This window comes from Erpetoichthys calabaricus, chromosome 12 (genome assembly GCF_900747795.2).
Source record: "Erpetoichthys calabaricus chromosome 12, fErpCal1.3, whole genome shotgun sequence".
In the NCBI taxonomy this organism is placed as follows: domain Eukaryota; kingdom Metazoa; phylum Chordata; class Cladistia; order Polypteriformes; family Polypteridae; genus Erpetoichthys; species Erpetoichthys calabaricus.
The window spans coordinates 30439112-30459700 of record NC_041405.2 but is presented as its reverse complement, the minus strand read 5'-3'; the positions used below and the strand labels follow the sequence as shown (position 1 = coordinate 30459700).

The window sequence follows — 20589 nt, the reverse complement described above, 5'->3', positions numbered from 1 at the left end:
GGGGTCAGAGGAGGCGGCAAGGAGAGGCCCTGAGTGTGTGTGCAGTGAAGAGACGGCTTGGAGGAGAAGCCAGGACTTTGGGAGTCAGTGGGGGTTTGTGAGGTGCACTTAGTGACTTGTATAATAATAGTGTAAATAAACGTGTGGTGATGGACTGCAACGTGTCCGCCTGTCTGTGTCCGGGCTGTTCCCTTCTACAGTGGCGTAGTCGGCAGGATGCTGCACCTGGCACAAGGTGCGGACCTGCATTCAAGAAATTGTCTGTGGAAGGCCCGGCACAGCAGGTGAACTCACCCACGAGCCTCAGGGGTGGCGTGCACCGAACTCCGCAGGGGAATACAGTGTCGCGGACCGTTAGCGGTCCAGTGTCGGACTTTGTATTGCAGGGGCGGCTCACGGACGTGGCAGCAACAAAAGGCGCTGCCGGGAACGAGCTGCTGCAGCTGGGGAAGCCGCAGCAGCAGTGGAGCTGCCCGGAGAGACGCTCTCCTGAGAGAGAGGAGAGAGAGATGGCCGCCAGGAAGTCCCTCCTCATTACAGGCACGGGATTGGACAGCGTGTCCTGTTCTCTCGCCAGTGAGTGGTCGGAGGCGAGAGCAGGGAATGTCCATCCCGTGCTTCACAGAAACTTGAGTGGGCCGCAGGGAAGCGCCCACAGAGAGCAGTCGGTGAGTGGAACTACTTGCAAGGTAAGCCCACCGCCGGTTGCTTCTCTCTCTTTGGTGGTGATATTGCAGGAGCTGCAAAAACAGCTGTGCCTTGTGCTGTCGCCACCGGCCGAGCGATGTGCCCTCCGGGCGGAGACGCTGGACTCAGGAGGGATGGCAGTGGCGTCGGATCGAGAGCCGCAGGCAGAAGAGGATCGGCGCACTGCAGGAGCTCCTGGACGGAGAGGCACAGCGGGGAAGGTAAGGGAGACCGACCCCGTTAAGCTCCGGACGCCAGCGAGGCTGGGTCTGCCCTCTTACAATGGGCAGATCCGAACTGCTGTGGCGTCACAAAGTAAACGGAGGAAGCGGCTTGGGGAAGCCAGTTCCTCTGATAAGCGAGGACATGCTGCTGGGTGCGCGTGTCCCGCAAAGGGCTGTCCTCTGCGGAGGCAGAGGAGAATCCCGCAGCTGGAGAGGTGGAAACAGAGCGTGATCCCACTGGTGATTCTGTGGCGGGGAGCACAGACTGCTCAGGCTGGGAAGCCAAGAAAGGGAGCATCGGGGCGCCGATTGGGGCCGAGAGCGTTGGCCCAGCTGAGGACGAGCCGAGGGGCTGCGTCAGGGCAACGCCTCCGCCCTTGTTTTTCTTTTGTATTAACAGGATTGGGCCCTAGGCCAGGGGTGGGCAGATTCAGTCCTGGAGGGCCGCAGTGGTTGCAGGTTTTTGTTCCAACCCAGTTGCTTAACTAAAAAACAATCCTTGTCAATTATTTAATTACATGGCTTGCTAGGGCTTTAACTCTGCCATGTCAGGTCATTCTCATATCCTAGATTTATTTTCCTTTCTAAGGATATCATCCAAATGATTTGAAGAGTAAAACAGATGAGTAATTCTCAGTGCTTCACTTTTTTCTCTTCACTTTCCTTCCAAGTATTTAATTAAACCAAATAGTGCATGATAAGTACACACAGGTGTAATTGAAAACAAGCTAAATGGAGAAATGCTGGTCTCTTTTGTCATTTGCATGGTATTGCTAATTAGGAGCAATTAAAAACCAAGAATACAGCTGTTTAAGACTAAAATAAGCAATAAGGGTTCAAAATCTTAATGAGCAAGACAACTAAAATGAAGCTGAAGTGTTACTTGAGCAATAAGGGTTTCTTATTAAGCAACTGGGTTGGAGCAAAAACCTGCAGCCACTGCGGCCCTCCAGGACTGAATCTGCCCACCCCTGCCCTAGGCTACAGTGTGTCGGCTTGCCGCCGAGGGGTTCCCGTCCTCCCGGAATGGTTCGCTGGTCCCAGGAGGTCTCAGCTAGCGGGGGAGTCATGTGGCAGGTGGCTGATTGTGAGCCGCACCCAGCTACCTATTTAAGGAGCCGCCGCCCTGCAATCAAGGCTGGAGTCGGGTGAGGAGGTGGACGAGGTCAGAGGAGGCGGCAAGGAGAGGCCCTGAGTGTGTGTGCAGTGAAGAGACGGCTTGGAGGAGAAGCCAGGACTTTGGGAGTCAGTGGGGGTTTGTGAGGTGCACTTAGTGACTTGTATAATAATAGTGTAAATAAACGTGTGGTGATGGACTGCAACGTGTCCGCCTGTCTGTGTCTGGGCTGTTCCCGTCTACATATATATATATATATATATATATATATATATATACACACACACACACACGTTATGTCTAAGGGTGGCACGGTGGGGAGTGCTGCAGTTTCTCAGGTCCAGTGCCCTGATCCTAGCTCAGTCATTGTTCCTGTATAGTGGGACTTTCCTCTGGATGCTTAAATTTTACTTCTGATATCCCAAAAGGCATGTAGATTGGGTAAATTGGTCATTCTTGATTGTTCCTGTGTCAGTTTGTTGACTCTGATGTACAGGCAGCTCGACCAAGACTACTTTGTGCCCAGTTATGAATTATTATTTGCCTGACTCTTTATCCAAGGAAACCTAGCAACATCAGAGATACAACTGATTACATTTCTTTTGTTTTTTCAAATTGGGGCACAGACGGGTTAAAGGACTTGCTCATGGTCACACAGTGCCAGTAGCAGGATTTTAACCCACAACCTCAGGGTTCATATTCCAAAGCCTTAGCCTGCACACCACACTAAAGTAATTCACTTTTAAAAGAAATTGTATTTTTTTTCCTCTACATGGCCTTGCAAGCAATCATCATTAAAAAGAAATCAAGTGTAGTCTATCACTTTAAGTTCCATTTCTCTTCACACCAAGGCACGAGGCAGGAACAGACAGTTTTTTAAAAGAACTGCATTCCAAGGAAGCGAACACCTTCTGCTGGATAAAGGAGACATAGGAGACATTTTCTAGGCATGTAAAAAGTGTCTGAAATAATCAAGAACAAGAAATATACAAAATCCCGAGCAGTGTAAATTCTAACACTTTACAGTGTGGGTGGGCTTCATGCAGTATCATACAGTAGAGTAAGCACAGCCTCTGACACTGATTAGTATCCACTCGGGTGTGATCGGTAAAGCACTCAAATTCACACTCTAGATGAGCGACAGGTTTCAAGTAAACACACAAATATGCTGGAAGAAAAAACACCAAAGAGATAAACCAGGCATATGGAGGCACAGCTGTTTTATTTTAAAAGTAAGATTTACAAAACAAAATCAAAATGCTCTGCATCATATCCCCATGTACTAGATTTGTTGATGTGATGTGCAGCAGTGGGAATAACTGATAAAAATATTGTACAAACTCAGACACCACACAAAGATGACTTTATTACACTAGATACATAAAATCAAATACTTTTAAACAAGTGCTCATGAATATAACTTTCAACATAAATTAAAACTTTCAAACCTACATAAACATAGAAAAATTACACACAGAAGGTCCTTAAAACATATGCTTCAGAGCAAATGTGGAACGGTTACTGAAATCAAAACATGGGGTATCCATCTTACAGACCACCAGCACCAAGTCGAAGTTACCAGGCACCACTGCTGAACGCTCTCTCCTACTTTCACGCCTCAGCCCCTCTCTTCTACAAAATTTGATTGCTGGAAGTAAGCCCGGCACTCCTACTTTTGTTTTTAATCACAGATAATCCTATGAACTGTTCATTTTCTCCCATCGTAATCTTACAATTTGTAGCATTTCAATTCAAAATTAATTTTGTTTCCTCCTGAGAGCCTATCTGTGGCCATTTGCTCATTTTAGAATATTGGTCACATCATCTCAACTGCAGTGCATATATCTTAGTTCAATGGGTTTCAGATGTTCCTGGGGTCACATCACAGGTTGCCATTCCAAAACAATCATGTACCTTCAACCATTTAGTTTTAAAGTTAGTATGACATCATAAAGAAGGGGCAGCACAACCAATCATGCCATACTATAAGGAAAAAATACATACAAAAACTTCTGAGCTTGGAGGAAATCAATCTTTCAATTCAATTTAAATTTTCAAGTTAGGCCAACTTTCTAAACCTTCAGTAGAATATGTGGAGTTGTGTCTACATGCATACAACCCCTGCTTTATGTTGGCACTGGCTGAAGGTGAATGGCTGTCTGGGAAAAACAACTCTGACGTGAATCCAGAAACAGAAACCCAACAATATCAGACCTAAAAACTGCAGTGGGGTCAATAAGAGGGAATCTCCAATGTACTGCTGGAGAACAATTTTAGACAATGAAGGTTATAGTCAAGGGCTGATGCAGAAACTGTGATAAATAAAGTATGAATTACAGTTTGGTACATTTGATATGCACAGATTCCTTTATTTACAAATGAATGCAGCTTTAGAAGTAAGAATTACAAGAGTCTGAAATGACCACAAGGCAATGGGCTACTCATGACAAAGCAACAGGCCCTCGAGTATTCTAAGCCCACTCCACAAGTGGGGAAAAGGAGCCCAATGATGTTCTTTGTGTAGTAAAGAAGTGCCCTGGGGTATTTTTCCTCCAAATGATTACTAAATAATATTTGAAAAGGTCCTTTTTTTTTGTTTTCTCACAAATATAACTCCAGTGACCTGTACAGGAAGCTATGCAATGAAATACAATCTATATAAAAAAATAAAAACTGCTCTTATGGCCTAAAAAGCACTAGAATAAGCCTTTGAACGGTGAGCATTAAACATTAAAAGGAAAGCTTCCAAGAAACTGGCGAGAAAATGATGACAGGTGCCCACCTACTCAAAGCATATAAATATACAAACAAATATATACATATATATCAGTGTGCACTCACCATTGTACACACTTCTCAGCATATCATCAATGGTTAAATATTATTAAATGGGGGTCTTTCAGGGCTCATTTTCAGTCAATTACCCATCTTGGTATGACTGAAGGAATTCACCTAAAAACAGTACTGATTTACCCATAATGGCAGGGTGCAGTGAGCAGGTACTCTGGAAATGGGCAGATAAGCACCAGCCCACTCAGGGTGTGATCTGGGGAACTGCAATTATAAAACTACACAGTTCAAACTGGATATAGGGGTCCGCTGGGTGTACAAGACCATCACAAATGATTCCACGACAGGCCCACTGTAATAATCACTCCCTTTTGTGTTTGTGTATGTGCACTCACAGCTGGGTGCGAGACTCTCTAATGTCATCATCAAATCAATGATTTAGTTATCATCCAGTGTAACAAATTAAAAAAAAAAAAAAAGCAGGAGGTAGAATAAGATGTCTTTAACAATTCAAATCTTACAAAACAAATGTGGAGGTACCCAACGGAATTGCAAAGGTGGGAATCAACAAAAGGGTGATTTTTAATTCCTTAACACATTTGATTGATCTGACCTTATAACACCAGAACACCTTTGAATGACCCATACCTGATGATCTCCTTATAAATACAACAAACACAAAAATATAATTGAATTCTAACTGGCATAAAGTAAATTAATAGTACCTCAACTGCATAATGTCTTCTTACCAGAAAAATGAAGCAAAAAGAATTGAGATGCTCTAGCCTTTACAAAAACATTGCCAGTTTAAGGTATAAAGGCCTAGTGTTACTTAGAAACTAGCTGCCTGTCGTGCTATGGGAATGTTGATGGGTCATTTTTACCTTCATTCAAACAGAACTCAAAAGGAAGTTTTAAAATGCTCGGCATGTGGTTTCCTGCTCCATATAAAAACAGTTGAATGTTAATTTCTGCTTTCTGTATGTTGACAGCATGTGGATAAGCCTCAGAATGATTACCGTCATAACCTCTACACTGTCAAATCTATGATGGGGTTCCTCTGGGTGCCTCCCTACATTTTACAGTTCTTGACTGCTACAAAAGCAGATAAGTCAAATGTGACATTCCAATGGTCATACATTGTAAATACAACAGTTTTATTTCATTTTGTGACAAAAAAAAAAACAAAAAAAGAGAGACAGACTGCTTCTTTATCATCCATTCTGGAATCCCGCTATTATGAAGCAGCAATGGTTGTACCTCCGCTCAATTTCAACAGCATTTGCTGGCAGTCATGGACTGAACGCTTGTCTCCCACCCTCTCCAATGTCCGAGCAGCTTCAGCTAGGAGCACTGCTCGCTGTCCAGGGGGAGTCAGAAGAGGCAAGGGTAGATGCCGACATGCCAACAAGATGGCGTGAGCTCGCTCCCTCTCTCCTGGAAGACTAGCACTGGAACCTTCATTGGGAAACAAAGAGAAGAAAAAGCCATCTGTATCACTGACGGCATTCTATGGTCCAATGTGGTGATCATGTTATTCTGGTAAGATGTGTGTGGCCTTTACTGTCAAACATACAGTTTTATTTTTTTCTGTCAGAGAAAATAACAATTCAAGGCCATATCACATTAAACAACATTTTTACTGATTTTTTAGTCACAAACATCATACTACACTTCCAATTATCACCAGTTGTACAGTTTGACATACCCAGGGACTCAGTCAGACTAATCTGAAACTCACTGCAACAAAAATCAAACTTGTTTAATTCTTAAGGGCGGACTTGTGTCTGTGAGACTTGAGAACAAATGAGCGCTCACCCACTAGTAACATGCATATAATGCAGCTATGAAGAGTAAAGAACACGGCTGTTTTGGAACTGACAAACAGAAGAAAAATTCATCTGTCCGATAGTGCATGTTTTACATATCACAACAGAGTTCGGGGAAAACAAAGAAGGCGCCAGGATGTGGCTGAACTCCCTGAACCCATAAAGCCTTCGCACAGGATCCAGCTCCATCAGGCACCATGTTATGGGCTGTTAGAAGAAGGGTCAAGCTTCTGATACATTGGAAATGTGAAACTGTGCTGGAAAGTCGTTGCACAGTCGTCCAATTTGACGTCCCCTTGGAATAGAAGCTGTGTAATGGGACATTGGCTTAAGATGTATAAGTTTTATTTGTCACAAAAATTATCTACAAGGTCAGAACTAATTTGGTCCCCTTCAATACAGCGCATTAGATGTCATGAAAAGGCTCTAAAGTTTTAATACTTGTCAAGTTTTCTCTAATGTAGTCCACTGCTTTATATTAAAAACAAAAGAACACCGACAAATTATTTAGCACTGCATTACCTTTAGAGTCACAGTTTGGAGCTGTTCTTCTGCGCAGATTATGTTCAAGCAGTTGATGTGTTCGTGTTGGACTTGCTCCTGCCATTAATCGCACTGTGGCTTCATGGAGGAACATCTATAAAATGAAACAAAGGTTAGGATAAGGTAAAGGCCGAGTGTGGCGTCAAAAAAGATTCTTTGCTTTCCTCTTTCTTTCACTAAATGCTGACGCAAAAATACAGGACATACTGAACAGACCAGAAAAGAGTGATAATTTTTCCAAGCTTCTGGTCTGGTTTAAGAGTAATCAGCATCACCTTAAAGTTAATGGTTAGCCGTGCTATTTAATGACACTTCATGTGGGCCTGCATATTATTGTTAAAGAATTTATCAATAAAACATTTATGCTTTTTAAAGCAAACAGTGCTTTCCTACTGCTGGCACCTTTGATACTGCACACCAGGAAACTTAATTTACCTTGCGCTGTGCCTCTCTGAAGCAGTGTCCCAACTTCCGAAGGCTGCTCAGGTCTCTCTGAAAGCCAGCTAACTGTGCTCCAGAAACAAGGGTTGGCTCTCCTCCTACCTCACTACCTCGCTGCCAGAGATCTGTCCGCAGGGTCAGCAACAGGTCACAGATGAGCATCTCCACTGCCTAAGTTGAGTCGATTTAAAGGGGAAAAAAAAAAAAAACAACTTTCATGTTCCTTAGCACTGCAGACAACTTATTCCAATATTCATAACCCAACATAATTCAACTCGGGGTTGTCTAAGACTACATGAGCACAACGTAGGAAATGGCCCTGGCTTGGGTTCAAGTCCATTGCAGGATGGAACTGTCTCAGACTCGGAGAACATGCAGTGGATTTGTAGTCACTGCGTTGTCCTCAAAGAAAACACTTCTGTAATTATTATTATTATTTTTTTACATATTTTTATTATTTATTTTAATTAGAAACAGATAACATTCCATACAGTCAAGTCAAGTTTAACAAATCAAAGCAAAACTTCTATAATTATTATGAATATGCTCAAGCTTCACAACACTGCCAATTGTAAACATATAAGGATTTCCAGTTTGAAATTAAAGCTAGAGTGAACCATGAAGTGAATATTTATCAAGTGTGAATTGGCTGGATCGTATTTTCAATACACATCTGCTTAATTTATAATAGATTATATTAAAAGTTCTGTTTTTATTTGTAAAAATGGGGAAAAGTGCAATTAGGAAGAATAGAGCATTTCACCTGTAATAAATTCATATTCAGAAATTTGCTGGATGAAGCTGAGAACTGTTGCTGCCTATCATGTGGTAATTTGACCTAATACTTGAATAAATTCGTTTGTACTTGTCTTTCACTCAGTCTCGAGAACCTGTAGAACTCATTGATAAATTTATTCAACATTATATAAACAATGTATGCATCTAGTACAACAATTTTGACTTAAATAGGCAACTGAAAACATCAATGCTCATCAATTATATTAATCTAAAACAGGAATAAAAACTGAGAAGGTTTTTTTTTTTTTTTTTTAAGTTTGACTACATAACCTCAACATCTGGATTTAAATTGGAGGGCCTTGCCTTCCCTGTAACATTCAGAGGTAGCATCTGTACATACAAGTTTACTTTAATTACAGTTTCCTTTTAACAAATATTTTCACACTCACTTGTGTTTGTGCTTTCTGGTAAGCTTTATTCCTTGTAATACTATTTAATTATTCTATTATTCTTTCATTGACATGTTTTTTTTCTTTATGTATTATTGTTATTGAATGCATTATAACCAATGTAAACACAATATTAATTTAGTAACAATTGGGATGATTTTGGAAAGCTTCTGTGCTGCACTGCAGACACATTGCACAGGTGAGGAAGGATCATGCAATGCAACTACAATGCACCACAGCCACCTCCTATTAACATCATTAGAACACACTGTGTGGTGGGACACAAGGACACATTTTCCTATAAAAAAAGTTCATTACCAAGATGTTAAGAATGTAAATTCTTTGATAGCACAGTGGTTTAAAACCATTTGACACGCCGTGCTTTGCACAGAAGGAACTGAACTACACAGAGGAACATGGCACTCAGGGTAAAACATTTACTAAATTTTAAGAAGACGTTTCTCTTATAAACTGACTTTTAAATGTGAAATACACAAAGCATTGTCTTTTAAGCTTACACAAGTGCAACAACGACTTGATAAGTGTGACCTGAGAGCAAAGACACTGAAATGTACATAAGACAATATTGACCTTAAAATTCACAAGACTGTAGGTTGAATTTGCACCAATGTCTTGTAGAGTATTTGACCTGCCAAGTCACTTAATCAGCAAGTCCTCAAACTGTAGAAGTCGGTAAACATGTAAACTAAACAGTGATCTTTATGTCACTTTGAAGACAATGGTTAGATAAATACATAGCTATTATAAAACTACATCATATGGATTCATCTGGTTCTGCTATTAAAGGCCAAATAACATAAAACAACAGACATAAATGGTGTGTCAGTCTTAAAATGCAAGTATTTTCTTTGACAGAGTACAATTCTTTTTAGAGATGCCCAAAACTGAAGATTCTGCCATACCATTATACAAGTCAAGAATATTCGTTTATTATAATTGTGAGACTTGGCAATACACACTTGCTTACCCCAGATAAATTAGTTAAACTTGAATCTGCTGAGCCACTGCTCTGCTTATGGCATTATAACAATCTAGATAAGTTCAGGCCATTCAGCCCAACAAAGCTCACCAGTCCTATCCACTTATTTCTTCCAAAATAACATCAATTCTAGTTTTGAACGTCCCAAAAGTTCTACTGTCTACCACATTGACAGACTGAGGAGATTTTTCCTCCCCTACACTATCTGACTTTTCAATTCCACCAGGGTTGGGGGGGTTTGGTTAAACGGTAACATTATACAATATGACTGTTATACCTGTCTCGCACTCTGTTTTCATCACTCTTTAATTAATATTGTTTTTATGAGTATGCTGCTGCAGGAGTATGTGAATTTCCCCTTGGGGACTGACTGATTGATTGAGTGAGTATCAATCTATCTATCTATCTATCACTTGTTAGCTTATTCCAAGTATCTATTGTTCTCGGTGCAAAGAAAAAATTCCCAATGTCTGTGTGAAATTTACCCCTAACAAGTTTCCAATTGTTACTCTGTGTTCTTGATTAACTCATTTTATATTCACAGAACTCCAGATGAGGCCTACCTAGTGTGTTATAAAGCTTAAGCATAACCTCCTTGGGCTTGTACTATACATACCGTGCTATATAACATAACATTCATTTAGCCTTCTTAACGGATTCTGAACGCTGTTTGGAATTTGACAGTGACGAGTCCACTACGACTCCTAAATCCTTCTCATAAGGTATACTTTCAGTTTTAAGACCTCCCCTTACGTATTCAAACTTAACATTTTTACTTCCTATGTGTAATACTTTACAATTTCCTACATTAAATTTCATCTCACACAAATCTGTCCAAGTCCATGTCTGAGCCAATTTTAAACCCATCTACAAGCTACACCCTGAACTCCCACTTCTTTTAGTTTGATGCCCAATCTCTTATGTGGTACCTTATCAAATACTTTCTGAAAGTCAAGACAAATAATATTGTACGCACAACTTTCATTGTATACTTTTGTTGCTTCTTCACAGAATTCCAGCATGTTAGTAAAACACAACCTCTTTTGTCTGAGCCCACGCGGAGTATTCAGTAAAACCTCATGTTTTTTGTACTGTTTTTGAGAATCTTTTCCTTAATAATTACTTCCATTAATTTACCTGTGATGCATGTTAAGTTTACAAGCCTGTGGTTGCTTGGATTAGGCCCAATCACTTTCTTCATATAACAGGATAATATTTGCCATTTTCCAGTCCTTCAGAATTTCCCCAATGTGGAGTAACTTCATAAAAATATGGTTTATATATGTACTCACTAACCTCCTTAAGCATTCGAAAATAATTATTATCTGGGCCAAGTGAGTTGTTTGATTTCAGCCTATTTAATCTAAGCAGTACTTCTCCCTCTACAATTTCCAAATTACCTCCTTAGTAGTCCCTGTTGCCACTGAGTTTATCCACTTCCTTACATGTGATTACCATGTATGCTAATGCAATGAAAAGTAAGAACTGATTTGACTTTAAATAAATACTCCACCCAAAAAAAAAGTATGTACTTTCTGTATGTTACTTAAACTGTGTCGTTTGTAGTGAACACTAAGAAAATGTTTTAAACTGTGTTTTCTTGCAGAAGAGAGATATCAAAGTTTCTGATAGAATAGGCATCTATTGTGACCAATGCTGGACAACAGCAAACAATACCAAAATGTCAATAAACACGTTACCTGTGTTATATGAGCCACAAGTAAAGTCATCCATATGCTCACAACGTACCAAACACGTGTATTTTTACAAAAATATTGTTAGATAAACCACTTGCGGAAAATGCCTTTGTGAAATGAAACATACTTAGACGAAAACATACATTTGGTTTTATAATTTAATCATACCCTTTCTACTGTATCAGAAACTTTTATGCAGTATAAATGTTTAGAATCGTCCACATAACATTAAGACTTTTTGGCATGTGAACAGGCATGTCCCGATATTTATAATAACTTTGTTTATAAGTCTAGTTATAAACCATCAAAACTACAGTTGAAAAAACTGAAAAAATGAGAAAGTCTGAACATTATACAGAGGTGAATGTGCTAATGTGTACATTACCTTATTCAGCCCATCACTGGTATTACTCGTGGGTAAATTTAGACTTCCTCTGAGGTAGCCGCTGGCCTTTTCACACTGTATCAAGCAACTATGCAGAGCCTCAGCTTTGTTGGAAAGCAGACAGCCCTGCATTGCCCTACAAAGATGAAGAATGGCCTTGGGCAGTGGATGGCTGAAATAGACACAAGACACATTACACAAAATAAAAGCCTACACTGAAACAAAACAAACTAATTTGCACTGCCACTCCTTTACAACAGATGTAAACAGAATTCAGAAGAGGGATGGCTGAACACTTACTCATGAAACTGCAGGGCCTTAGGCATCCGTTCTATTTCAGGCAGGTAAGATTTTATAACAGCATCATCACCCTGGAGCCACTGAACAACCATGCTAAGGACTAGTGACCACCAGCGGCACACAGGATCTCCACCTAAAATAACCACATTATATACTGTATAAATAAAATGGCTAATTTAAAAGAAACTCTGAAATATTTAAAATATTTTTAACAAAGGATAGGATTTTATACTAAATCTCGTGCTGCTTTTTTTTTTTTTTAAATCAGTAAGCAGAAGTAGACGTCGTATGAATCAAGGAAAAAGATTTACTGCAACATTTTTAATTCTGATTCCCGACTCTAGATTTAGACTCTGCCCTTGGTTATTCCTTACCTGAATTGTGGTTAACACTTTCCCTAGGATTACTTATGTTAAAAGGAAATGCTGTGTGCTAATTGCCATAAACCTCTGAGAAGACAATAGATGACAACTCAGCCTCAGACATACTGTACACAATAGCACACACACAATCAACTTGTTTACAAATCTGCAAAACAGAACACTAAGTGAGTCAGCTGTAGAAATAAAGAAACAAAGAAACCAACAAAGATCTAGCCCAGCTGCTCCAAAATATTATATTGAATTCAGGTCATATTGGATACGATCCTGAGGCTATATTTACCTTGAAATGCAATAGAGCAAACTCGTACAGGTCGGGTCTCAGGTGTTAACATAAAATACTAAAACAGAGACAAGACTGGTAAAAGGAACCCTACAAACTGAAATTAAAACAACTGGCCGGAGTAACAAAAGGGAATAAAGTAGGGCAACACTTAAGACTTTCATCTTTCGTAATATATTTTATGCATTTTGCACATTACTGTGTGGTGTGCCTCAGCTTTCCCATTTTGAGATGTTTAATTAATGTGTATGACTGAATGCTTGTGATTTACCTACACACTCTTTAGCCTCTTCCATCCTACTTACATCAGAGCAAAGGAAGTCTCCAAAGGACCAATCCATAAACCTTTTAAAGTTTTATTTAAAAGGATCATACCCAGTGCCCTGTTTATCTTAAAAAAGTTAGAAAATATATACAGGGCATAACATTCAGGTGCGTTTCAGGGCTGCACAGGCACTGTAGCCCTCCGAGGACTGAGTTCAGGACGCACGTTCTAGAACCTTCTCAATTCATTTTACGGTTATGGAGATCACAGGCTATCCCACCAGGACTGGGCAAATGGCTGAAAATAGGCCTCTGGCCAATTGTAGGTTCCGCTCTCACTCACAGACATATCCTAAAAAAATCTTTTGTAACTAAATTCTTCTGGGCTTAAGCATTGGATTTGCAAATGGGACTTGCAATGCTATTTAGTTATGTCAAATGTTAGGAAATAGACATGAAAGACAAACCTTATTACAGCGAATGATCATTACGAAGTGAATGTGGCACTCTCATGGTAAATTACGGGGTGACCAGATTTTCAAAGCCATTAAATTAGAACACTTGTATAGCATGTATGCCCAACCATAAAGTGCATCCTCATTTATTTAATGGTTGCTTTCTCCCATCACCAGAGAGGGATCATCGAAAGGAGAAAAAACTATTTCATTCATTAAATAAACTCATAAGATTCCACAAACAGTATGAAGCATGAAACTCTAGGAAAATTCCTGGTGGTTCCAAACATCTTTCATTTTGCAATTATTGAGGTCATAGTGCTTCTGGGAACACAGAAAGCTTTACACCTGGGTTTATTCCCTTGCTCTGATCTATGCCTCACCACAAATTGCTCCTGGAGGTTGGCAGAAAGATCATTGAACTTCACAGCTTGGTTTTTTTCCCCCAAATACAGTGTGAATTGTTGGACCTTATATATGCAGGTGTGTGCCTTTCTAAACGCTAGTCGATCAACTCAGTTGGTCATAGGTGGACTCCAATGAAGTTCTAGACACATCTCAAGAATAATTAAAGCAAACAGGATACCGGTATATATGACCACAATCTGGAGTGGCATAGTAAATGCTCTGAATACTTACAGAAATGAGAGATTTCAGTTTTTGATTTTTTAAATAAATATGCATACTTTTCTGAAATATGTATTCTCCTTTTCATTATGGGTTGCCGAGTATATATTGACGAGTATAAATGGCAAATGTATTCATTTAAAATTAAATCTACAACACAATGAATTGTGCAGAAAGTGAAGGGATGTCAATACTTTCTGAATCCGCTGTATATTATTGCATCACACAAAGTAGGGAACACTTCACCCTGTAACTATGACTTTTAAACACTCACCTCTAAAGGAAGCCAAGCCTGTGGAAACAGTAAAAGGTTGACCATTTGAAGTGCTGTCCTCAGAGTAGCTCTTCAAGAGTTGTAGATATTCCTGTGCACCTGCAAACTCCCTAACACAACATTAACAAAGACTGGAGAATTTCTTTCTCCCTTTTTTTTGTCTATATACCATCACCACACAAAATACATAAGACATAACTATTAATATTAAAATGAAAAGAAAAAAAGCAAAATGATTAGCTCAAAAGTTCCAAATTTAAAAAGCAACCAGAAACTTTGTTCAGCTGTTCTTACCCACTCTCTTCTCTTGCTGGGTCCAAGTTGGAGTCTGGCTTGATAAGGGAGTGCACAGCCCTCTCCAGCAGCTTCTCACAGAATGCCCTATGGACCTGTGCAATTGGGTCAACTGAAGCCAAACATAAATAGGTACATTAGCCTCTAACATACAACATTTTCACTTAGAAAATAAATAAATCTGTCTAATTTGCTAAAAATGAAATTTTAAATTACAACTGGATGAGTAGCACATATGCAACACGAGATTAGCTCAGTTAACACACTGTCCTCCTCAGCTTCATTCACCAATTAGCTGTCTCTGCAGAAAATGTCTCAAACTATTCAGGACCTCGCTGGTGATAATTACTGGGTGTCTAATTCATAGGGACATGTGATACTGCAAAGTGAATTGGAACTGGCTGCTGTTTTGGTGTTTCACCAAGAGTATATGCTTAGTGACAGACTACAGACCTGATCTATTTCTGTACAAATAAGAAGGGTGAAAAAATGTTTTGATGAATTTTATACCCTAAGCTTATAATCGTTTTTGAAAAAATAGTTTTCATGAAAAAAAAAAACAGATTGTTTAAATCGCCCAGCACTAAATGCTATTCAGTTTAATTTTGCAAAGGTTGAATCTACCCACTGTTGTACAGTAAATGTTACTTATGGAAAATTCTACAGACACAAAAACAAAAGAGGCAGTTGTCCTTTGAAGAAAACCACATATATAGTTCCTTTATTAATTTGAGCACTCACCTGGGTCCCTGTAAGAGGTATAAAGGCTGTCCCTGGTTGCAGATTTAACTGACCATTCACAGCTGAGGAAGAACCGATGCCCTAAGGGGCTGAACAACCAACACAAGGAGTCTGGAAGGGTCCTGGAGTCTGTCTGGCTTACTACAGCTTCTGCACAACCAAGTAGATAGCCCTAGTGACACAAGTCCAAAATCTGTTAAGCCAGCATACATGCATACATAGTATAATAGAGTACAATAGAGACATAAATTCAAAAGTGAGTGTAGTAAGAATTTAGAGAATGGAAACAAATTTAAATCTAAAAAATTTGGATATGAGCATCAGCAGGCTTTGCTCCCTAGGAACCAAGTTACCCGAACTATTCTATAACATTTCAGTAATTATTTACCGCACTGATTCTGATCTTTCTGATCATAAAATAGGTTATTACAATAGCAACTGACAAGAAGAATTCATAATAAATTAAAGAATTATGGTTTTTGAAGGTTCCTCTAGAGTGTCTCTTTCTCTTGATCGATTTGGCTCAAAAACCAATTACCACATTGTCATCTCATAACAGGCTTAAGTTTCGAGTTTGGTATTTTTCCATTTAGCCACTTTAGCTCTAGATCATCCTCAAGAAACTGTGACACGCACATAATTGAGATATCGATGTTTTCAGTATCAAGGGACCCTAAAACATTGCGATTCATCGAAAACCGGAGATCGAAATTTTTGACGAATCTAAAGGTTTCGCTCCTTACCCATAGACAATAGGTTATGGTGGGGGGAGGGCGCAAAGCAAAAAGTGAAACAATTCAGAGGACAGACAAAAAAAAAAAAAAAAAGGAATCCACACAGATTACAGGTAGTCATCAACTTACGATCTATGCATCTTACGACTCGACTTATAACTGCTACCATGTCTAATGGGGCAAACGAGAGTTTTTGCCACGCCAGCTCCATATGCTGTGACTCATTCATCTCAATCTCAATGTATTACCTGCAGCGGTTTTGACTACATTCAGTTACATTTGTCTTACAATTACAGCAAGAGAGGCAATTGATCCTGACACAAAAATGAAGGTGACCAAGTGTGAGGGAGGAAAGAAAGGAAATGTGATTGCATGTGACTTCAAGTTATCCCATTGTAACCGGTGTTCACAACAAGTGCTATACTGCTGCACTCTGGTTTTGAATCTGGTTAACCTCCGAAGCTTCTGCATTGTGACTCACGATGTGCTGTTTCGTATGAACTGCCGTGAAGTGGTAATGAAACCACACTGAACTTCTTTACCTGTTAATGTTTACTATTACCAGGCTGAAATGTTAAAACAGAAAACATTTGAGAGGTCAGACTCTGCCAGTACAATCCCTCCTCTCAAACTCAGCACAGTGAACACTGGGATGATGTAACATAACACAGTCAAAGAACTGATTTGTGAAGCTGGTAAAGGTTTGGCACTCATGCGAGCAACATTAATAACATTAAAAAATAATAATTAAAATAATTTATACAAAAAAAAAAAAAACCTATACAATGTGTGAAGAATGATGATAAAAAGGGTAGAAAACAAATAATATGACTTAAGGGACTTGTTATACAGTACTACATACAGTCAGGTTTGAATACATTTACTGGTCTGTCATGTGCCCAGATCTACTTATGACCAGTCTGTCGGAACAGAACGTGGTGGTAAGTCGGCGGCTACCTGTATTAATTAAATACTTAGATGTGGCAGGAAGAAAAAAAGTACACTAAGTGAAAGATTCAAAGAGACCACAAATAAGCAGGACATTTTGCTTTTGCTCACTGGTAAGAAATTGAAGCGGCTGCGGAGAGAAGTTTTCAAAGACACCGCAGTAGTGATGTACATTTCAGCTTGAAGACTTGGTGGCACTTTCTCCTGGGCACTCTCCGACAGGTTTACAGCATTCAAGGCCAGGTTCAGACCCCACAAAGTGCTACAATGAAGCTTTCCTGATAAGAAATAAACAAGCAATCAGAGGAATAATGGAATTAATAACAATCTTCTGTGCCCAACACTTGATTTTCTCCATATTCACAACAAGAGTACAATATGTAGTGTAATTTTATCAAAACTATATGCAAGTCACAATATCATTATGACATTTGAAAATTTTAAGGTCTCAAAACGCAAAGCTTGAGCTGCAGACTGAACTCAAAATTCACTTAAGATTATTTTTTCCCCAGTTTCAAATCCATATGCCATATTTGGTGAATGGCTAAGCAATAGTTTGTTGGCATTGACTTTAAAAAATGTTGAATTTTAAACAACCAAAGTCGAACACTTGGATTTCACCCAAAACCTAGCTCTTTTAAGACTAACAAGTGCAAATTATCAACAAAATTTGTTCTACATTTTTATTCAATTACAGTGTCTGAAAATATTTCTACCACAGACATGCAAACATACACCTTTCCAAAAATGTTTAATACAAGTCCAAGTGGTATCATACACTGTTTTTCTGCTGAAAACCAGAAGTTGCTTTTTTAAACGAAAACAATACCTCTTGAACATGTGAAATATGGAAAAAGTTCAAAAAGTTCATTAATCCCATAATATTCTTGATAAACCATCATTAAACATAATTAACAGGAAATTTACCACATTTCTGCATTTTCACATTTGTGCTTTTCTGAAAGGTGTCAAGTAAAATGCAAAGAGCATGTTTTTTTTTTTTAAATAAAACACCACCCTCTTAAATTTACCTTAATACATTTTCGGATGAATTATACAGGTTGAGCATTCAATTATGACCTTTTTGCTTTTAATAAAAACTTTACACATTGTGACTGTGTTTCATTCAATAAGGGATCAATGAGTTGCTGCCTTTCATTTTTTGTTTTGTGATGGACGGCTGGCAGCTCAACCCGGCCGGTACGCCCAAAGAGTGGAAGGATGGGGGAAGGCAGCAACTTTGGGACACTGCCTCCCCAGGATACTAGATAGTGATTTCCCTGCAGCACAGAGGTGCCCTGAATTCCCACAGGACACCATGGTATATGGAGTTTGGCTTCACAGCCCTGCTGCGTACCGTGGGTGCTGCCAGGAGATGCTGCAGGGAGACAGGGGGATTTTGGCTTCCCGTATAGCCTGGAAGTACTCCCAAGTCACAGGGACAGATGCCCCAAAGTACTTCTGGGCATAAGAAAACTCAAGCCCTCCATTTGAACCAGAAGTGCTGGTGAGTCACGTGGTCGGGCACTATATAAAGGACTGCTGTGAACCCAGCAAGCGAGCCAGAGTTGGGAGTTAGTTGACACAGCTTGCTGGGAGGTGTGGAGGAGAGATTTGTGTTCATTATTCGTGATTATTATTGTATTTATTAATATTACTTGCCTGTGTATGGTGGTTGGGGTGCTTACAGCCATGAAGTAAAGAATTAAACTTTTTTGTGCTTTTACCTGATGTCCTGGATGCTTGTCTGTCAGGTTAGAGGAGAGACAGCGCCATCTAGTGTCACAATTTATACAATTCTTTTGCCTAATAATTTGTAGTATTTGCATAATTATAAAACCCCAATATATTTTTAATTAGAAAAAGGAGAAAGAAGAATTTGAAATTGCTGCTTAGTAAACAATAGGTTTGTTAGCTTATCAGCAAAACTTTTCTGTTTTAATAGTAATGTTGTTAAGCATGTCAGCCTTGTATCGTCTTGATAAACATCTTGTATTTGATAGATTTGCGGCTTCTTTAAAAGTTTGTATTATGTTTATTATTGGTTTGTGTAACAGCATAATTTTTGGTTTGAAACTAGTACTCATCCCCCTCAATGTTTGCCCTGTTTTGTTGCATTACAATCTGAAATTAAAAGGATTTTCATTTGGATTGTATGCAATGGACTTAACAATATAGTTGAAATTGCTGAAGCATAATGAAAAATACCTTAGATATAAATTATAAAAATGAAAAGTTGTGAGTGCATATGTAATCATCCCCTTTGTTATGAAACTACTCTAAACAAGATCTGGTCCAACCAATTAACTTCAGAAGTTGATTAAGGTTCACCTGTGTGCAATCAAAGTGTCACATGATGACTGTATAAATAGACCTGTTCAGAAAGTCTCCTGACTCTGCAACATCACTAAGCAAGCAACAAGAAGACCAAGAAGCATGCCAAACAGGTCAGAGACTTGCAGCTGTAATGGCTCTACAAAGTATCGACTTTGTGAATAACTATGCACATTCATGATTTCTGTTTTTGTCTTAATTATTGTGTCACAATAAAAAATATTTTGCACCTTCAAAGTGGTAGGCATGTTGTGTAAGTCAAAAGGTGCTAATCCTCCAAAAATCCATTTTAACTCCATGCTGTAATGCAACAAAACAGGACAAACACTGAGGGGGATGAATACTTTTTCAAGTCCCACATTTTTTGTTTTTTCCTTTATTGTTAGAGTCCTGGTGCTTCCTGTCTTGCTACAGGTAAAATTCCATTATAATGAATATCTTTACAACGAAATTTTCATTACAACAAAGTATTTTTATGGTCCCGACAGCTTTCCCATATGACAATAGTCTATAGAAATCTCGTTACTACGAAGTACATTCAGCAGATACTTTCATTATAACAAAGTGCACAAAAGACCTTGAAATGCCTGAAAGAATCATCCACTGAGCAGTTAGTTCTGTGGGCGCAGCTCAGTTGTGCACAACGATCCCCAAACAGAAACACTGTCATTTTTTTTCTTTCTTCAAACTTTCCTCGTACTGTTTTTTTTTTTTTGCCTTTTTTGTTTCCTGCAGTTTTCAGTGATACCTTTTTCAAATGTTGACGAGCAATAAGTAAAACATCCATTGGAATTTAACTCATTGTCACCCTCCTATAGAAATGGCAGACACGGAAAAATGATAACAGTTTATATTAGTAAAAAAAAAAAAAACTTTAATTTTTTGCAGCTCTCGATTGCTGCAAAAAGAAAAAAGATGTTGCCAGTGAATTTGGAATTTCGCCATTGACACTGTCAACTTTCTTGAAAGGCGTAGCAAAAAAAGTAGAAAAATCTCGTGATGCAAACGTATATGAACTCCACATTTGAAGACGTCGAAAAAGCCGTTTTTATGTG

The 20589-nt window shown here is 39.1% G+C and overlaps 1 protein-coding gene across 1 annotated transcript in view; it reads right to left on the bottom strand.

Moving 5' to 3' along the window:
* Positions 1 to 3233: 3233 nt before the first annotated feature.
* The window catches only part of srebf2 (sterol regulatory element binding transcription factor 2), a 61922-nt gene continuing 44566 nt past the window's right edge, over positions 3234 to 20589 (bottom strand). Inside the window, exons 11-19 of the mRNA XM_028815320.2 lie at positions 17312 to 17478; positions 15519 to 15690; positions 14778 to 14889; positions 14484 to 14593; positions 12201 to 12333; positions 11901 to 12072; positions 7626 to 7802; positions 7170 to 7284; positions 3234 to 6276 (exon numbers count right to left, since the gene is read on the bottom strand). Of these exons, the coding sequence (XP_028671153.2) occupies positions 6056 to 6276; positions 7170 to 7284; positions 7626 to 7802; positions 11901 to 12072; positions 12201 to 12333; positions 14484 to 14593; positions 14778 to 14889; positions 15519 to 15690; positions 17312 to 17478 (1379 nt within the window). The 3' untranslated portion in view covers positions 3234 to 6055. The remainder of the gene's footprint in view (positions 6277 to 7169; positions 7285 to 7625; positions 7803 to 11900; positions 12073 to 12200; positions 12334 to 14483; positions 14594 to 14777; positions 14890 to 15518; positions 15691 to 17311; positions 17479 to 20589) is intronic.